At 37.5% G+C, this 13,622-nt stretch overlaps 1 protein-coding gene across 20 annotated transcripts in view; it reads right to left on the bottom strand.

Moving 5' to 3' along the window:
• Window positions 1–13,622, bottom strand: part of LOC111867987 (protein abrupt) — a 203,956-nt gene that overhangs the window by 60,946 nt on the left and 129,388 nt on the right. Inside the window, exon 6 of one of the 20 annotated variants that reach the window (XM_033752879.1) lies at window positions 2,873–3,133. The exons of 18 other annotated variants lie outside the window; for them this stretch is intronic. In XM_033752879.1, the coding sequence (XP_033608770.1) occupies window positions 2,904–3,133 (230 nt within the window). In that variant the 3' untranslated portion in view covers window positions 2,873–2,903. Of the gene's footprint in view, window positions 1–2,872; window positions 3,134–9,108; window positions 11,090–13,622 lie in introns of those variants that run through there. One more of the 20 variants, XM_023858280.2, reaches the window with a different exon arrangement.

The following is a 13,622-nucleotide window of genomic DNA, read 5'->3' as shown; positions in this document are numbered from 1 at the left end:
CAAATCATATTTTGGATCAGCATGTACATGACTGTCATTTGAAAACACAACATTTCATTTAAAGTTTTGAATTCTGAGGCAAAGAGTAGAATTTGGGGCTCTCACAGAAATCTCATTCTGATTTGGATAAGGTTTTAGAGTAAAGAGGCAATTCTTGAAGGATTCAGATGAAGAGGAATTTTAAGTAAGTTCATAATTTCTTATTACTGACTGGAAGAATAACTCTGGCTTGCATGGCACAGTGATGAAAGGACTGGTTTCTTTACACACAAGTAAAATTGGCACATTCAAGTGAATTTTGTCCATTACCGGTAAACTGGATATACAGGAATTGTGGAAGTGTGAGACTCTAAGGTAAAATAAACTGCAAGCAGAAGCTGTATTCAGAATTAAAAATAAATATCCTACATGGGAGAATCTCACACAGCAGTGACTACAAAGAGGAATATTCTAGGGCAGTGCTGTGTAGTCTGGTACATGTCTGTCAATATTTCAGAGGAAAATAACAACATCAGGGTAGAACAGCATGCCCAGCAAGCAAGATGCAGACTTCAGGTAAATTGGGCATGGAAAAGATGGGATACTGATAAGGGCAGAAGTTATAGGCAAACCTGTAAGTACAAGGAATAATGGTCCTCGCAGGCTCCATTTTTCATCCCAAGATGTGATACAAGAATAAAACACAAGTAACTAATGGAAGGTGTAAGTAGCCCAGAGAGTAATCCTACTTCTTCTTTGGTTTACTCTTCAATCTTGAAGATGGAGGCAGTACATTCCAGATTACAAGGTGCTGTCCAGGAAGATAGTACCCCTTCACACCTCCTGCATTTGCCAATGGAAATGGGTGTGACAACTATACACTCATGGCACATTGATCATTGTTCAACATGCGTAATATTATCTTTTTACACATCTTCCGCTTCTTACTCATTCAGTAAAAGTACAAAACTCATATCCTGGCAATATTCCCACCTGTATAGCAAGTACTGCAAAAAGAAAAAGCAAGTATAATGTATTCCAGTCAGACTCATGAGAAAGGAGGCAAGTCTCCTGCTAACTTATTACCAATCAGAGGGAATATGACAATGCAGGGCTCCAGGTACAGCTACAAAGTGTTTTACCAGCAGTAATTCATGAAGTGGTCACATGCACTTCTTGTGTTAAAAGAAGAAAAAACTCATACACAAATGGCAGTAATGCATTTTTAAAAATCTTATGATACACCACAATGAAAAAAGTATATTGTTCCAGGTAAGGTCCAGTTTAATTTATATAACTTATTAATATAAAATTAGGGTATACAGTTCTGTAAGCATAAATGAGTCAATGAGACCATGGGTTGTCTTCTTAAAGTTGTGTTGCTTGATTTGTCTGAGGAGAAAAATATCAGACTTTTCTATGCCAGATCATGCAGTCATGTCCAACATATTGATGACCAATAAAAAACTATGGTTGTCACTTCTTTGATTTTCATCTGTAAGGAAGCTAAAGAAGAAGGTCTATAGTCACACTCCACACATCTCGGAGACCTTATAAATAAAAAAAAAGAATAGTTAAAAATTTTCAGAAGTCATAAAAGAAATTGATGAGCATACGTAGAAAATTGGGAAGTACAACGATAGACTATGTAAAATAATAAATGATCTGGCAAACATGTTCCAGGTTACCTATGTTATATTTTACTGTCTGGATATGAAACCATTTACACATGTTCATGCTTCGTTCAAAGGCAGAGGAAGCTCCTGGATGACAGTTTCAACATTTGCATTCTACTGGTTTCATTACTCTAAATATTAAAGGCCAACTGGCCATGAGAACAGCTCAGAAATAATTAGCACTTGTCCTTTACATAAAAGTAGGTCACAACATATTCATAAACAAACATGAAGAATAACCTATGAACTGCTCACACAATAAGATAGAAGGAGAGAATTCGAAAACTAAAGCTTCGGCTTCTAGGTAACGTGAAAAAAGATAAACTGCATTAAAATCAAAGTTATGATTTCTACGGTCACAATATTTAATTCATACTACATACACGAAAAAGGTGAGAAGAGAGTACAGTTAGATCCATGTACATTTCTAAGGGGCTGCAAACATGGTCAAGCACATTATACAGTCACGATGACAATGAAAGTGTATGCTTCCACATTCCTTAATCAGGCAGCATAGTATTCGTTCCATTGTGTAGTTCTGGCTGGACAACACGAGTGAAGCAGCACGCTTAGGCATCACAGCTAATTCTAGACTGAATTTACCTGCACAATTGTTCCCGTAACATTTCAAGTATTACTGCACAAACACTATGACTGACGAACAAATCATCAAACATGCTGGATTTCAGCATCTCTGACTATAAAAAGTAGTATATTCTGGGATGTGATGCCTCATAATCCGACAGAAGTTCACCGACATTTTGGAGTAACATACTGTCTCCGTCTTCAGGGTTGAAGAATACGCCAACCAGTAACGGGCAGTAAGCGCCCAAACACTGGTAAACTTCAAATAGACTACACAGCCTCCCATCCCAGAGAATGGCAGGCTTCATATATCAAACATGTTTACAAGTTTAAACCATTTGCAGAATCCTTCAGTGAATTCTGTATGTGGTCACTATGATTGTGTAACCACACTTTACTATATATGGAACCCATGTACATAATCGCCTTAAAGCTATGAAATGAGGTAAATGATCATCACTGTAGGAGTGTTAATATATAACACCAATATTACATATCTTTATATTTTATATAAATACTTCAAACGAAATACAAATAGTACAAGAGAATATAGACTTGGTACAAAATGTACATACACTACATAAATCATAGACCATATACACATACATACTAGTACAATGCTACCAATGTCGAGTACAAACCCAGTCTCGTTCTACATGATTATCAGATAACTTGCGATGAATGTTTACTGAACATGTGCAGTTTCAGTGTGTGTACACGGGCAAACACTTTCCCACACAAACTGCACTTAGTCTGACCCCTGTGTGTGCTCCAATGGTGCTTCAGGGATCCACGATTGCGGAATGATTTACCACAGGTTTCACAGCAGAATTCAGCAGCAGGATGGGATCTGAGTTCAGACCATCGTGCATTTTGCAATATCCACAATGGCTCTAAAGAAAGACAGATTTGAAATGAATAACCATGGCAGTATATACAATATATTAAAACAACATCAAAACATCAGTGTAATGAGATTTTATTGTGCAATCAGATATGCCTCTATGGAGCAAACATGACATTTCAGAGTGCCAGATAAAACGACACAAATGGTCGATATACTGTGGCGTATTGGCTCTATGCAGGAACTGTTGAGCCACAGAGGCCTTGGGGCACGTGCACAACGTGAGAGTTGTGAATTGTATCAGCATGTTGCTAGGCGACAACTCTGTGAACACTTGGATTGCACAACAGAAGTGCGAGTGATGTCACATACCCCACTCATCCCGTAACTACGCAATGCTCGGTAAACACCCCTCCCCACTAGGCTGTGACATCATGCAACAGGGTAGTCCGTGCAGACTATTGCTAGACAATCGGCAAACACGGTGTTATGCAACAGTGGTAGCTATCATGTAACTGTTTTCTGTGCAGTCAGTGCAGAAGCTACATAATGAGGAGTGGTTGTCAGTGTAGAACCAGAGAGAGAGAGAGAGGGTTACTAGTGTTAAGAGCAGTATTCAGTATGAGTTGAAGTCCAGCAGCTACGAGGTGAGTTGTATCAAGTGAATGGAAGTGACTACAGCAAGAGAAGTAACTGTGATATTGCAGACAGTAGTAATTGGGACAATGAAATTGTGAATTGTGTAGGCGTAAGAGCAAGTGTTCAATAAATTCGATAAGATCCAAAACGGTGTGAAGTTATTTGTCGCATTACACATACCCAACATGCGACAATACAAATATAAGAGAACAACATAACCAGGTATTCCTTGACCAGAAACTAGCCAATGAGGAGAGCTGCGAGCAGAGTTTACTGGTCATTCATCCCAGCATGGTACTCAGATCATTGTTTACTCAGTTTGTATCTGTCAACTGCAATGTACCTCGAAACACAACACAACAATCAATGTGGGGATATCTTCAATAAAGAAAAACAGATGTTGGTATATGTCTGATGTGTTTAATGTAAACAAAACTGTGCTATGTGTTGCAACCACATAATAAGATTATATTTAATTACTTATGTTATAACTGTCAACACAACAAACAATGTGGGGATATCTTCACTAAAGACAACAGATGTTGGTATATGTCTTATGTATTTAATGTAAACATAACCGTGCTACATGTTTCAACCATATAATTAGATCACTACTGTTCATAAGTACCTGATTATGACCTAATTATATGGTCGAAACATATAGCACAGTTACATTTACATTAAGCGGCCTCCGTAGTCTAGGGGTAATGTTCCCACCTCATGACTCAAGGTATGCAGGTCGTGGAATTTTTAAGGGTGGAAAAATTCAGGGAACAAGTCCTCCGGGAGGGACTTTAAGCCGTGGGTCCTGTGTTGTAGATTTACAGCACATAAAAGATCCTCATGTCTCTAGGAGACCTCTGAGCAAAATTAGGCAACACATTTCCCACCCAAGTAGTTTCCAATGCCTCTGGTAGATGGGGGAAATATCAGGTACTGAGGGCCGACCTCGTTGGCTGAATGGGGCTAATAGCATGCACCAGTACCGGTAGGGTATGGCGACAGTAGAAATTAAAGGGGGACGCACAATGGACCAATAACTGGTCTAAGTGCATGGGGATACCCATCCCCTCTAATAATAATAATAATAATAATAATATGTTTACATTAAATACGTAAGACATATACCAATATCAATTGTCTTTATTGAAGATATCCCCACGATGTTTGTCGTGAACACAGGTAACATAAGTAATTAAATAAAAAAAAGGGTTTAAAACATAAAAACTTACTGGATCTATGCAGAAATCTATACTGTAGGAAACAACACCCAGTTGATTAAGATAAAATGTTTGGAATAAGATATTACTATGAAAAATTTATTATCATTCTTCTACATGTATGTTGCTGTGGTTTATCTTAGGACGCTGCAAGTATTTTGGGCTATATATCACAAAGTAGGATGATAACTGAGTAATGAATTGGAAAGGACCTGGAAGGAAGCAGCCATGGTCTACTGAGGTAATATTCTGGAACCTTCCTTGGGTAGTAAGGAAAAACCACAAGAACCTCGGCCAGGATAACCAATGTCCTGGCCAAGATTCAAACCAAGAACTTCTGGAATATATGCCTATAGCATTACTGCTCAATCAACCTACTGACCTGCTCAGTGCCATTCCTACACTAAAATAAATAAAAATGAATTTGTATGTGCATTTATAACTGTATGAGGAAATTTGAAATTAAGAAAATTACTGGTAAATCACACATCAGCATGAAAAATTACAGATTTATATATATATGTGTGTGTATATACACACACATATATATACACCAGACTCCAGACTAACCACATTTTCTTTGCTTGGGTTTTCCTTCTGATGTGTAGAAATGGCAAGGAGCTTCTGAGAAACCACTCATGTACAAGGAAAACCCACTTATAAATATGTGTCACTATATAAATCCCAATTCATAGGTTAGAGGTTCCTTATCTGGGGAAATTCTTTTCCCATCCACCCCAGATAACGAGAAGTACATTGTGTCTGTGTACTTGCACATTCATGTTTGTATATGTGCAGCCAGGGTTATGATTCAAACCAACATAAATTCTAAAGAAAAGAAACAGGAATTCCAAATTCTTAATACAGATTTAGAATACAGCAATCATACAAACCAAACTGAGAGAAATTTTGAAACAATACAACAGACAAAATAATAAAATTATCATTAAGTCAAAAAAGGTACAGACATATTAAAAAGCAAAACACATGGGAAGCATAGTACGTAATATACTTATTAACACCCTGAAGTCGTCTTAAAATGACAGCCTGCCAACATCTCCAGGTATATTCAAATGGCACCAAGTCCCTGCTGATGCAGCATAGTTATAGAAAATATCTTACTCTTTGACCCTCTTTGGTCATATCTGCAATATATATTCTTTTGCTAAAGACCAGAGAAGAGCAACAGTCATGAGGAGACAAAATACTACCACACTCTAAGAGAGAACTTCAAAACATACTGGAGACATAATAAGGCTATTTGCGCAGGGCAGACTACCATGTCTTGAAAATTATGTTAAACAATGAGAAGAAGGAACTATTTTTCTCAGTTATTCAATGTGAATAGGGTCAATGATGTTAGGCAGACAGATATCCATACAGCAGAGCCCTTAGTACTTGATCCTAGCCCTTTTGAGGTTGAAAGTGCTAATGCAAAATTGAAAAGGTATAAATCGCCAGGATGTGATCAATTTCTGGCAGAACTTATTCAAGCAGGAGGCGAAATATTACATTCTAAGATCCACAAGCTAACTACTTCTATTGGGCATAAGGAAAAATTAAGGAAAAATCAGTGGAAGGAGTCTATTATTGTACCAGTTCACAAGAAGGGTGATAAACTGACTGTAGTAACTATTGGGGGATATCACTGCTACCAACTTCATACAAAATTTTATTCAATATTCTTCACTCACTTATTGGGGATCATCAGTGTGGGTTTTGACCTAACAGATCAACTAGAGATCAGATCTTTAGCATTCCCCAGATATTGGAGAAAAAATGGAATTATAATGAGACAATATATCAGCTATTCATAGACTTCAGGAAAGCCTATGATTCAGTTACGAGGGAAGTGTTGTACAATATTTTGGTAGAGTTTGGGATATCCATGAAACTAGTTAGGCTAATTAAAATGTGTTTCAACAAAACGTAAAGTCTGTATAGGTAAATATTTGTCTGATAAATTTACTATCCAGAATGGTCTAAAACAAGGAGATGCTTTATTGCCACTCCTTTTCAACTTTGCTTTAGAATATGCCATTAGGAAGGTCCAGGAAAACCAGGTGGGACTGAAATTAAACGAGACATATCAGCTGTTAACCTATGCCGATGATGTGAATCTACTGGGTGATAATGTAGATACCACAAAGAAAAACACATGCACTTTAACTAACGCAAGTAAAGAGGTTGGTCTAGAAGTAAACACAGAGAAAACTAAGTGTATGTTGCTGTCTCGTCACCAAAATGCAGGGCAAAATCATGACATAAAGGTACGAAACAGACATTTTGAAAATGTGATACAGTTCAGATATTTGGGAACAATGATAACAGATCAAAATCTGATTCAGGAGGAAATTAAGAGGAGACTGAACTCGGGTAATGCTTGCTACCAGTCAGTCCAGAACCTTTCGTCTTCTAGTCTGCTGTCCAAAAACGTAAAAATTAGAATATACAAAAATATAATTTTGCCAGTGGTTCTGTATGGGTGTGAAACTTTAGTCTCTGACATTAAGGGGGGAACACAGACTGAGGGTGTTTGAGAACGGGGTGTTGAGAATATTTGGACCGAAGAGAGATGAAGTAACAGGAGGTTGGAGAAAAGTGCATAATGAGGAGCTTCATAACTTGTATTCTCCTCCAAGTATAATTAGAATGATCAAGTTAAGGAGGATGAGGTGGGCAGGATACTGGTGGGAAAGCCAGAAGGAAAGAGCCCACTGGGAAGACCAAGGCATAAGTGGGCGGAAAACATTAAAATGGATCTTAGAGAGATCGAATGGGATGGTATGAATTGGATTGATCTGGCTCAGGATAGGGACTTGTGGAGGGCTCTTGTGAACATGGCAATGAACCTTCAGGTTCCATAAAATGCTGGGAAATTCTTGAGTAGCTGCAGAATTGGCAGCTCCTCAAGAAGGGCTCAGTTCCATGAGTAAGTTAAGTAAGTAATGAGAAAAATCAGAAATAAAACAATCTGAAATTAACTGAGGAAAGTGATGTCTAAAATGGCAGCAAGAATCATTTCATGTCTTCCAGTTATTCTAATTATTTTAAACTGAAGGTTATTCTCAACCATGAACAAAGGTACTACACTTAATTTCTGGTACATATTCATACAGAGTGGGTATGGCATAAAAATCTACACCAGTTAAACACAACAGCATCCAGCAGCAAGCACAAACACAACAGCAATTCCTCGAATGTCAATTCTAGTGAAATGTGCAGTAAAATATGGAAAGAGACATTAATAGAAAACAGACAGAAAAGACAAACAAATAGCTAACAAGGAAATAATTAAGTCTTAAAGACTGTTCAAACAATTTTATTGACAGGTGTGTTGTAACAGAGTTGGTAATACAATTGGTAAACTCAAATATGTACACAAAATCAGGCACAATCATTTTATTTAAAAAGGAGTTTTTAGTGAAGATGTTGTAATACATCAAAACAGTGAAGAAACTTTAAGACATGTTCTGTGTAATTAGCTAATTACATATGACATGAAAAGTTTCAAAACATGGCAATTGTTAATCAAGTACTGAACAGAATAACAACAGAAACAGATACTAACACGACAGCACTTCATCTACCTTACATTCTCATAAAATTGTTGACAATGAGAATGAACAGGGAGCAAAGTGATACAGCTTTGAAATTAAGTTAATTTCCAAGTACCAACCTGCATTTTCACATAAACAGTTTATACGTAAACAGATTTTAAGATGGGCAATATAAAAACTTCAACACAAAAATAATTTTAAAGTAACAGTGCTAAAATTATCAACACACATTTTATTGAGTGTACATGATAACTACAGCTGAAATGAGTATACTATAATGGAAAATGATTTGATAACACCCAAAATGCTTCTGCTACAGCAGCATGATCATTGTGTTTATGGAAGGTAAATAAAGGGTGAGAGGGGGTAAAGCTATCCCTGTTAACAGGCCATGCAGGCCCATAGGGTTGTGAGATGTCAAGACTCCCATATTTTCCAGAAAAGTGGCTCACATATGGTGGTGAGGTTGTCAGCCTTACATGCCAGCCACCCTTTATCATACAGGTAGGTTCCTGGGGTACTCATTTCTGTTAGAGGCTGGGTCAATCTCAGGGCCATAGTGCATTTGGAAGGATTAGGTCAATTGAAAAATCTAATGACCTCATTGGGAATCAAACCCACAACCATCCAGCTTATAGCATAGTGCCCCAATCAACTACGAATACCACATGGCCCCATGTTTATGGAATTTACTGCAATAGTATGTACAGTCAACAATACACCATAGAAATGTTACCACTGAACACCTGAAAATTCACTCAACTATACATCTTTATAAGCACATTTTAAAAGGGCTTGCACCTCAGTTCTACTTTCCTTTTATATGAGTTGGACAACTGGGCAATTGGTGTACCATTCCCATGCGAAGTTAGATCTTTCTCAACATCACAGTGTCCACACCAATTCTGGGGCTTACCCAGCTGCCTATCCAATGAGTACTGACAGCTTTTTCCCCAGAAGTAAAGCAATCGGGGTGTGAAACTGACCAGTCACATCTAGGGCCAAAGGTAATTATATGAGAAGTTTTAACTTCACTTCCCTTACATCTGCTTGGCATGACAATTAAACAAAGCGGCAACATCAGCTTTACATTCTTACATTCAGTTTACATGCTATTAGCAGTGAACTCCAAAGTTCAAATAAGTGTACTAATTTATACTGTAGCAATCCTTAACATTTACCATGCATGTCTCATGGGCAATTATGTGATAATTATTATTTGATAATACAGTTGAGAATGAACTCTCCTGATATTTGATTCAAATTACCAGTTTCAGGTTCTCCAGCAGAGAGTGTAAGTTGCCGTGGATTTAAAGAAACAAAAGTAGACTCTCGGAATGTGGCTGTTTTGTCAGATGCCTGCATGTGGGTACAATTTTATATTCTATTTCATCCTGCTGGCTAAAAGGGTTGTTTACCACATAACACTATATATGAGGGTTGTTCAAATGAAACCTGTTCAGAGCACTGTTACCAAATGCAGCCAGACAATTATGATCACACGGATGTGGACATGAGACACTGTCATTCAACCGTGAACTGTGAAACACAATAGGTACAATGGTGCAGACAGAAACAGTGCAATATATCCTTCCAAAGAGAACAAGTTGGCATTCAAGAACCCTGTCAGCACCATCAAAATACAGTGCTCCTGTGGAATGTTCTGAGATCTTAATATCAGTATCAAGGGAAAGCACCCCAGTAGGTGAATGAACGGTTTCATTGTGCTGCATGACAATGCCTACATCCAAATGGCCCACACTGCATAAGATATGCTGTTTTCCACGCACTGAATGGTGCTGGTCCATCCACCATACAACCCAGACCTATCATCAAGTGCCTTCCATGTGTATGGTCCCCTCAAGAAACCACTGAAGGATTTCCAGATGAAGACGACCAAACTGGTGCAGTGGTTGCAACTAAATCCCAGAGTTCTCTGCATAGAGGGTCCACTGGCTGTTGCATCCATAGGACACAAACTCAATACCTATGGGAACTACTTTTAATGGCCTCTAATCCAATTCCCAGATTAATCTCCAAACATGTTTCATTTGAACAAGCCTTGTAAAAACACTTCTTCATTGGAATATTAAATGCATATTTTTTTAAAATAATTTTCATTAAGAGTGTTCTCCACCTCCATCGGTTATTTCCAAGAATTTATCATAACCCACAGGTGGGGGAAGGTAGGGCACATGCAAAGACAAATGCTGGAATGGTACAGTATGGTGGAGTACAGTGTTAGATGTTTAGCAATAAATTAATCAAATCTTCATGGTCATCAAAAACCTCAATCACTCTGGTTGAATTCACAAACACTTTAATATACATGGGAATACCAGAATTTTCAACTGTGTTTTTTGAGAAGATGCAATTTCAAAGTATGTATTCTTCCAAAGACTTTCCCACACACATGACATTTTGTGTGTCCCCTGTGAGAACTGTAGTGGTGTTGCAGTGAACCACGGTTAGTGAACTCCTTGCCACAAGCTTCACAAGTGAACTTTGGAGGCTTGAGTGGGGCAGCAAATTGTGGTCCACTTTCCACATCTGACCAGAAAACTTCTTCAGGTGACCAGGACACAACTACATTGGGAAAAAAACACGTCGAAGTTAATAACAACTTCAAAAAGCTGTAATCTAAATTACCAGCTGAAGAAGATTCCATTATAATGGATCTTCAGGTAATAAGATATGAAGGTGTGGTCTACACTAATCAGGCTCAGGTTTAAGGTCCAGTGCAGGCTCTTGACAACATGGAAATTAATCGAGTTCCATAAAAATCGGGTAATGCCTATTCAAGGACTGTGCTACTCCACAAGTTAGCTTAAATGATGATAATAAGGTACATACAACTGATTAAACTTTCAATGCTCAATCTTTTAGACTAAAAGTTATTGAAACAAGAACTGCATATATAAGTAAGAAACTTATCATCATTCGCTATCCTACATAAACAAACTAGATGAGACATGAGGCATTTGAAATGTCAAATGTAATGACATGTCAATTACATATACATGCAGTCTCAGAAGCATGTGAACAGCCCATCATGATTATGTTTAGTTTTTAAGAGGATATTATAAAAAGTAAAGCAAAAGTAAAGCTGTCCTTGTAACACGCCGTGAAGGCCCATAGGGCTGTGAGATGTCGAGGCTCTCACATTATCTAGACAACTGGCTCAAAGATGGCGGTTATTATAATTTACTTTACTTTCTTCTTGCACAAAATTGCATATTTTCAGAAAAGCTCTTGGTTTCTGGGTTTTATGATGCCATTCAATATCCAGTAAAAGCAAGTATGAACAGCAATGTGATGAACTGAACAAACATCATATCCTACAGTGAATGCCACTAGTGCCATCTGCAATGTTCCACAAAGCCAAACTGTTATCCTAAATTATGCAAGAATATTCATTATAAGACATGCTATATTTACAGACTTTTAATTCATATTTGATGCATTGTCAAAAAGCATCACTTCAACACAAATAATAATTCAAACCAGTAAGGCACGCTTTTTGCCTCACTTGTCAACAACCTGAACATTTCCAGACCCGAGTTCTTTACTTATAGTGAGACATACAAAACAACTGGGAAAATTACAATTTTGTATATTTTAACCTCTACACATTTGGTTAGGTGATGGAAAGACAAAAGATCCTGAAGGCTGCAATGTTGCCCTGATTTAACCTGCTCTTGATTTCCTCATGAATATAATTTTGATATGTTATTGTCATTCCCAAGTACTTCGAGCTCAGTTAACATTATGATGATGACATGCTTAATTAAGGGCAGGGACAACTTTCATCTCTAAATATTACCCCAAAACATCACAGCCACAGTTCCAGGTTTCTGAACAGTCTTGAAATGGGAACTTTACTTCCAATACATATTTCCTAACCCATATTTTGTGGCACTTTTGAGGACACTAATAAATAAAAATATCAGCGAAAGCCCACAAACAAAACAAACTCTGTGGCTTTAGTACACAAGTAAATTATTCGGTATATAGAAAACCCACAAATAACATTATTCATTTTCTAACTGGCATGGATGTGACAGGGCAGAATAATACTTTTAAGTATCTATTATTTAGATTAAAGTGTAAGTGTAACATTATCACAATTGGCTTAAAAATTTTTCAGCATTGCTGCTTTAGAACGAATACACGACCCCACTCTCTGCTAGCAGGCAAGAAAAGAGGGAACTCAGCAAATGAAGTTACGAAAAAGGTAAAACTGCCTTGCAAAACTTAGGTATCAAATGGACTTTGTACACAGTCTTGTATTTTATACAGAAAAAACCCAGACAGAATTTATACACTGTGACACACGATCATAAAATAACTTTAAACCTGGCTGATATAAAAGATACAACACAGAAAATCAGTGTTGATGCATAGCTAAGATATGTCTTTTTAAGTTGAATATCCTACTCAACACAATATGGCAAATAGGACAACGTGTCTCCCCACGATGTGTGCTCCGATGATGCTTCAGAGAATCTGGGTGTAGGAATTTTTTCCCACATATGTTGCATGCAAATCTTGATGTTCCATCAGCACTGTAGTATGCATTACACCATTCTGTAGCAGGAGGAAAAAAAGAAAGATTGGTAACCGACATCACTTTGAACATAGCTAAATCTGCAGCTATAGCATAACACTAATTAGGTTACATCTGTATCCCGACGATTTCAATAAATGGAAAGAATATGATCCAAATGTACGTCTTTAATTCTTTTTAGGTGTGTTTGCAATTCTGTGTAGTCATCATAGCAATTTCACTCAGTCTGTCCATTCAGCCAACTGCACATGTCAAACAACTCAGGAACCTATGGACACGCTGTTTCATGAAAGTTGGTGTTTGAGAATTTTACAAAAAACTGTCATGTGACTTCAATTTCCATGTAGGTTAGATGTTTCATAACTTCACATGAAGATCTACATGCGCTTCTGTGCATATGCCAGCAAATATTCATCAAAGACGAAATTATTCAATAAGTACCATTATGCAGCATAAGAGGAGGAGGATGATATGCAGCAAATTGTTTCACAACTTCATAATGTGCCACAAAATTGTTTACATGCTTTGAGATGTACTTGGAGGTAGAAATGG

This window comes from Cryptotermes secundus, unplaced genomic scaffold, assembly GCF_002891405.2.
Source record: "Cryptotermes secundus unplaced genomic scaffold, Csec_1.0 scaffold508, whole genome shotgun sequence".
Taxonomy (NCBI): Eukaryota; Metazoa; Arthropoda; class Insecta; order Blattodea; family Kalotermitidae; genus Cryptotermes; species Cryptotermes secundus.
The sequence above is the reverse complement of the archived record's forward strand: the minus strand, read 5'-3'. Positions and strand labels throughout refer to the sequence as shown.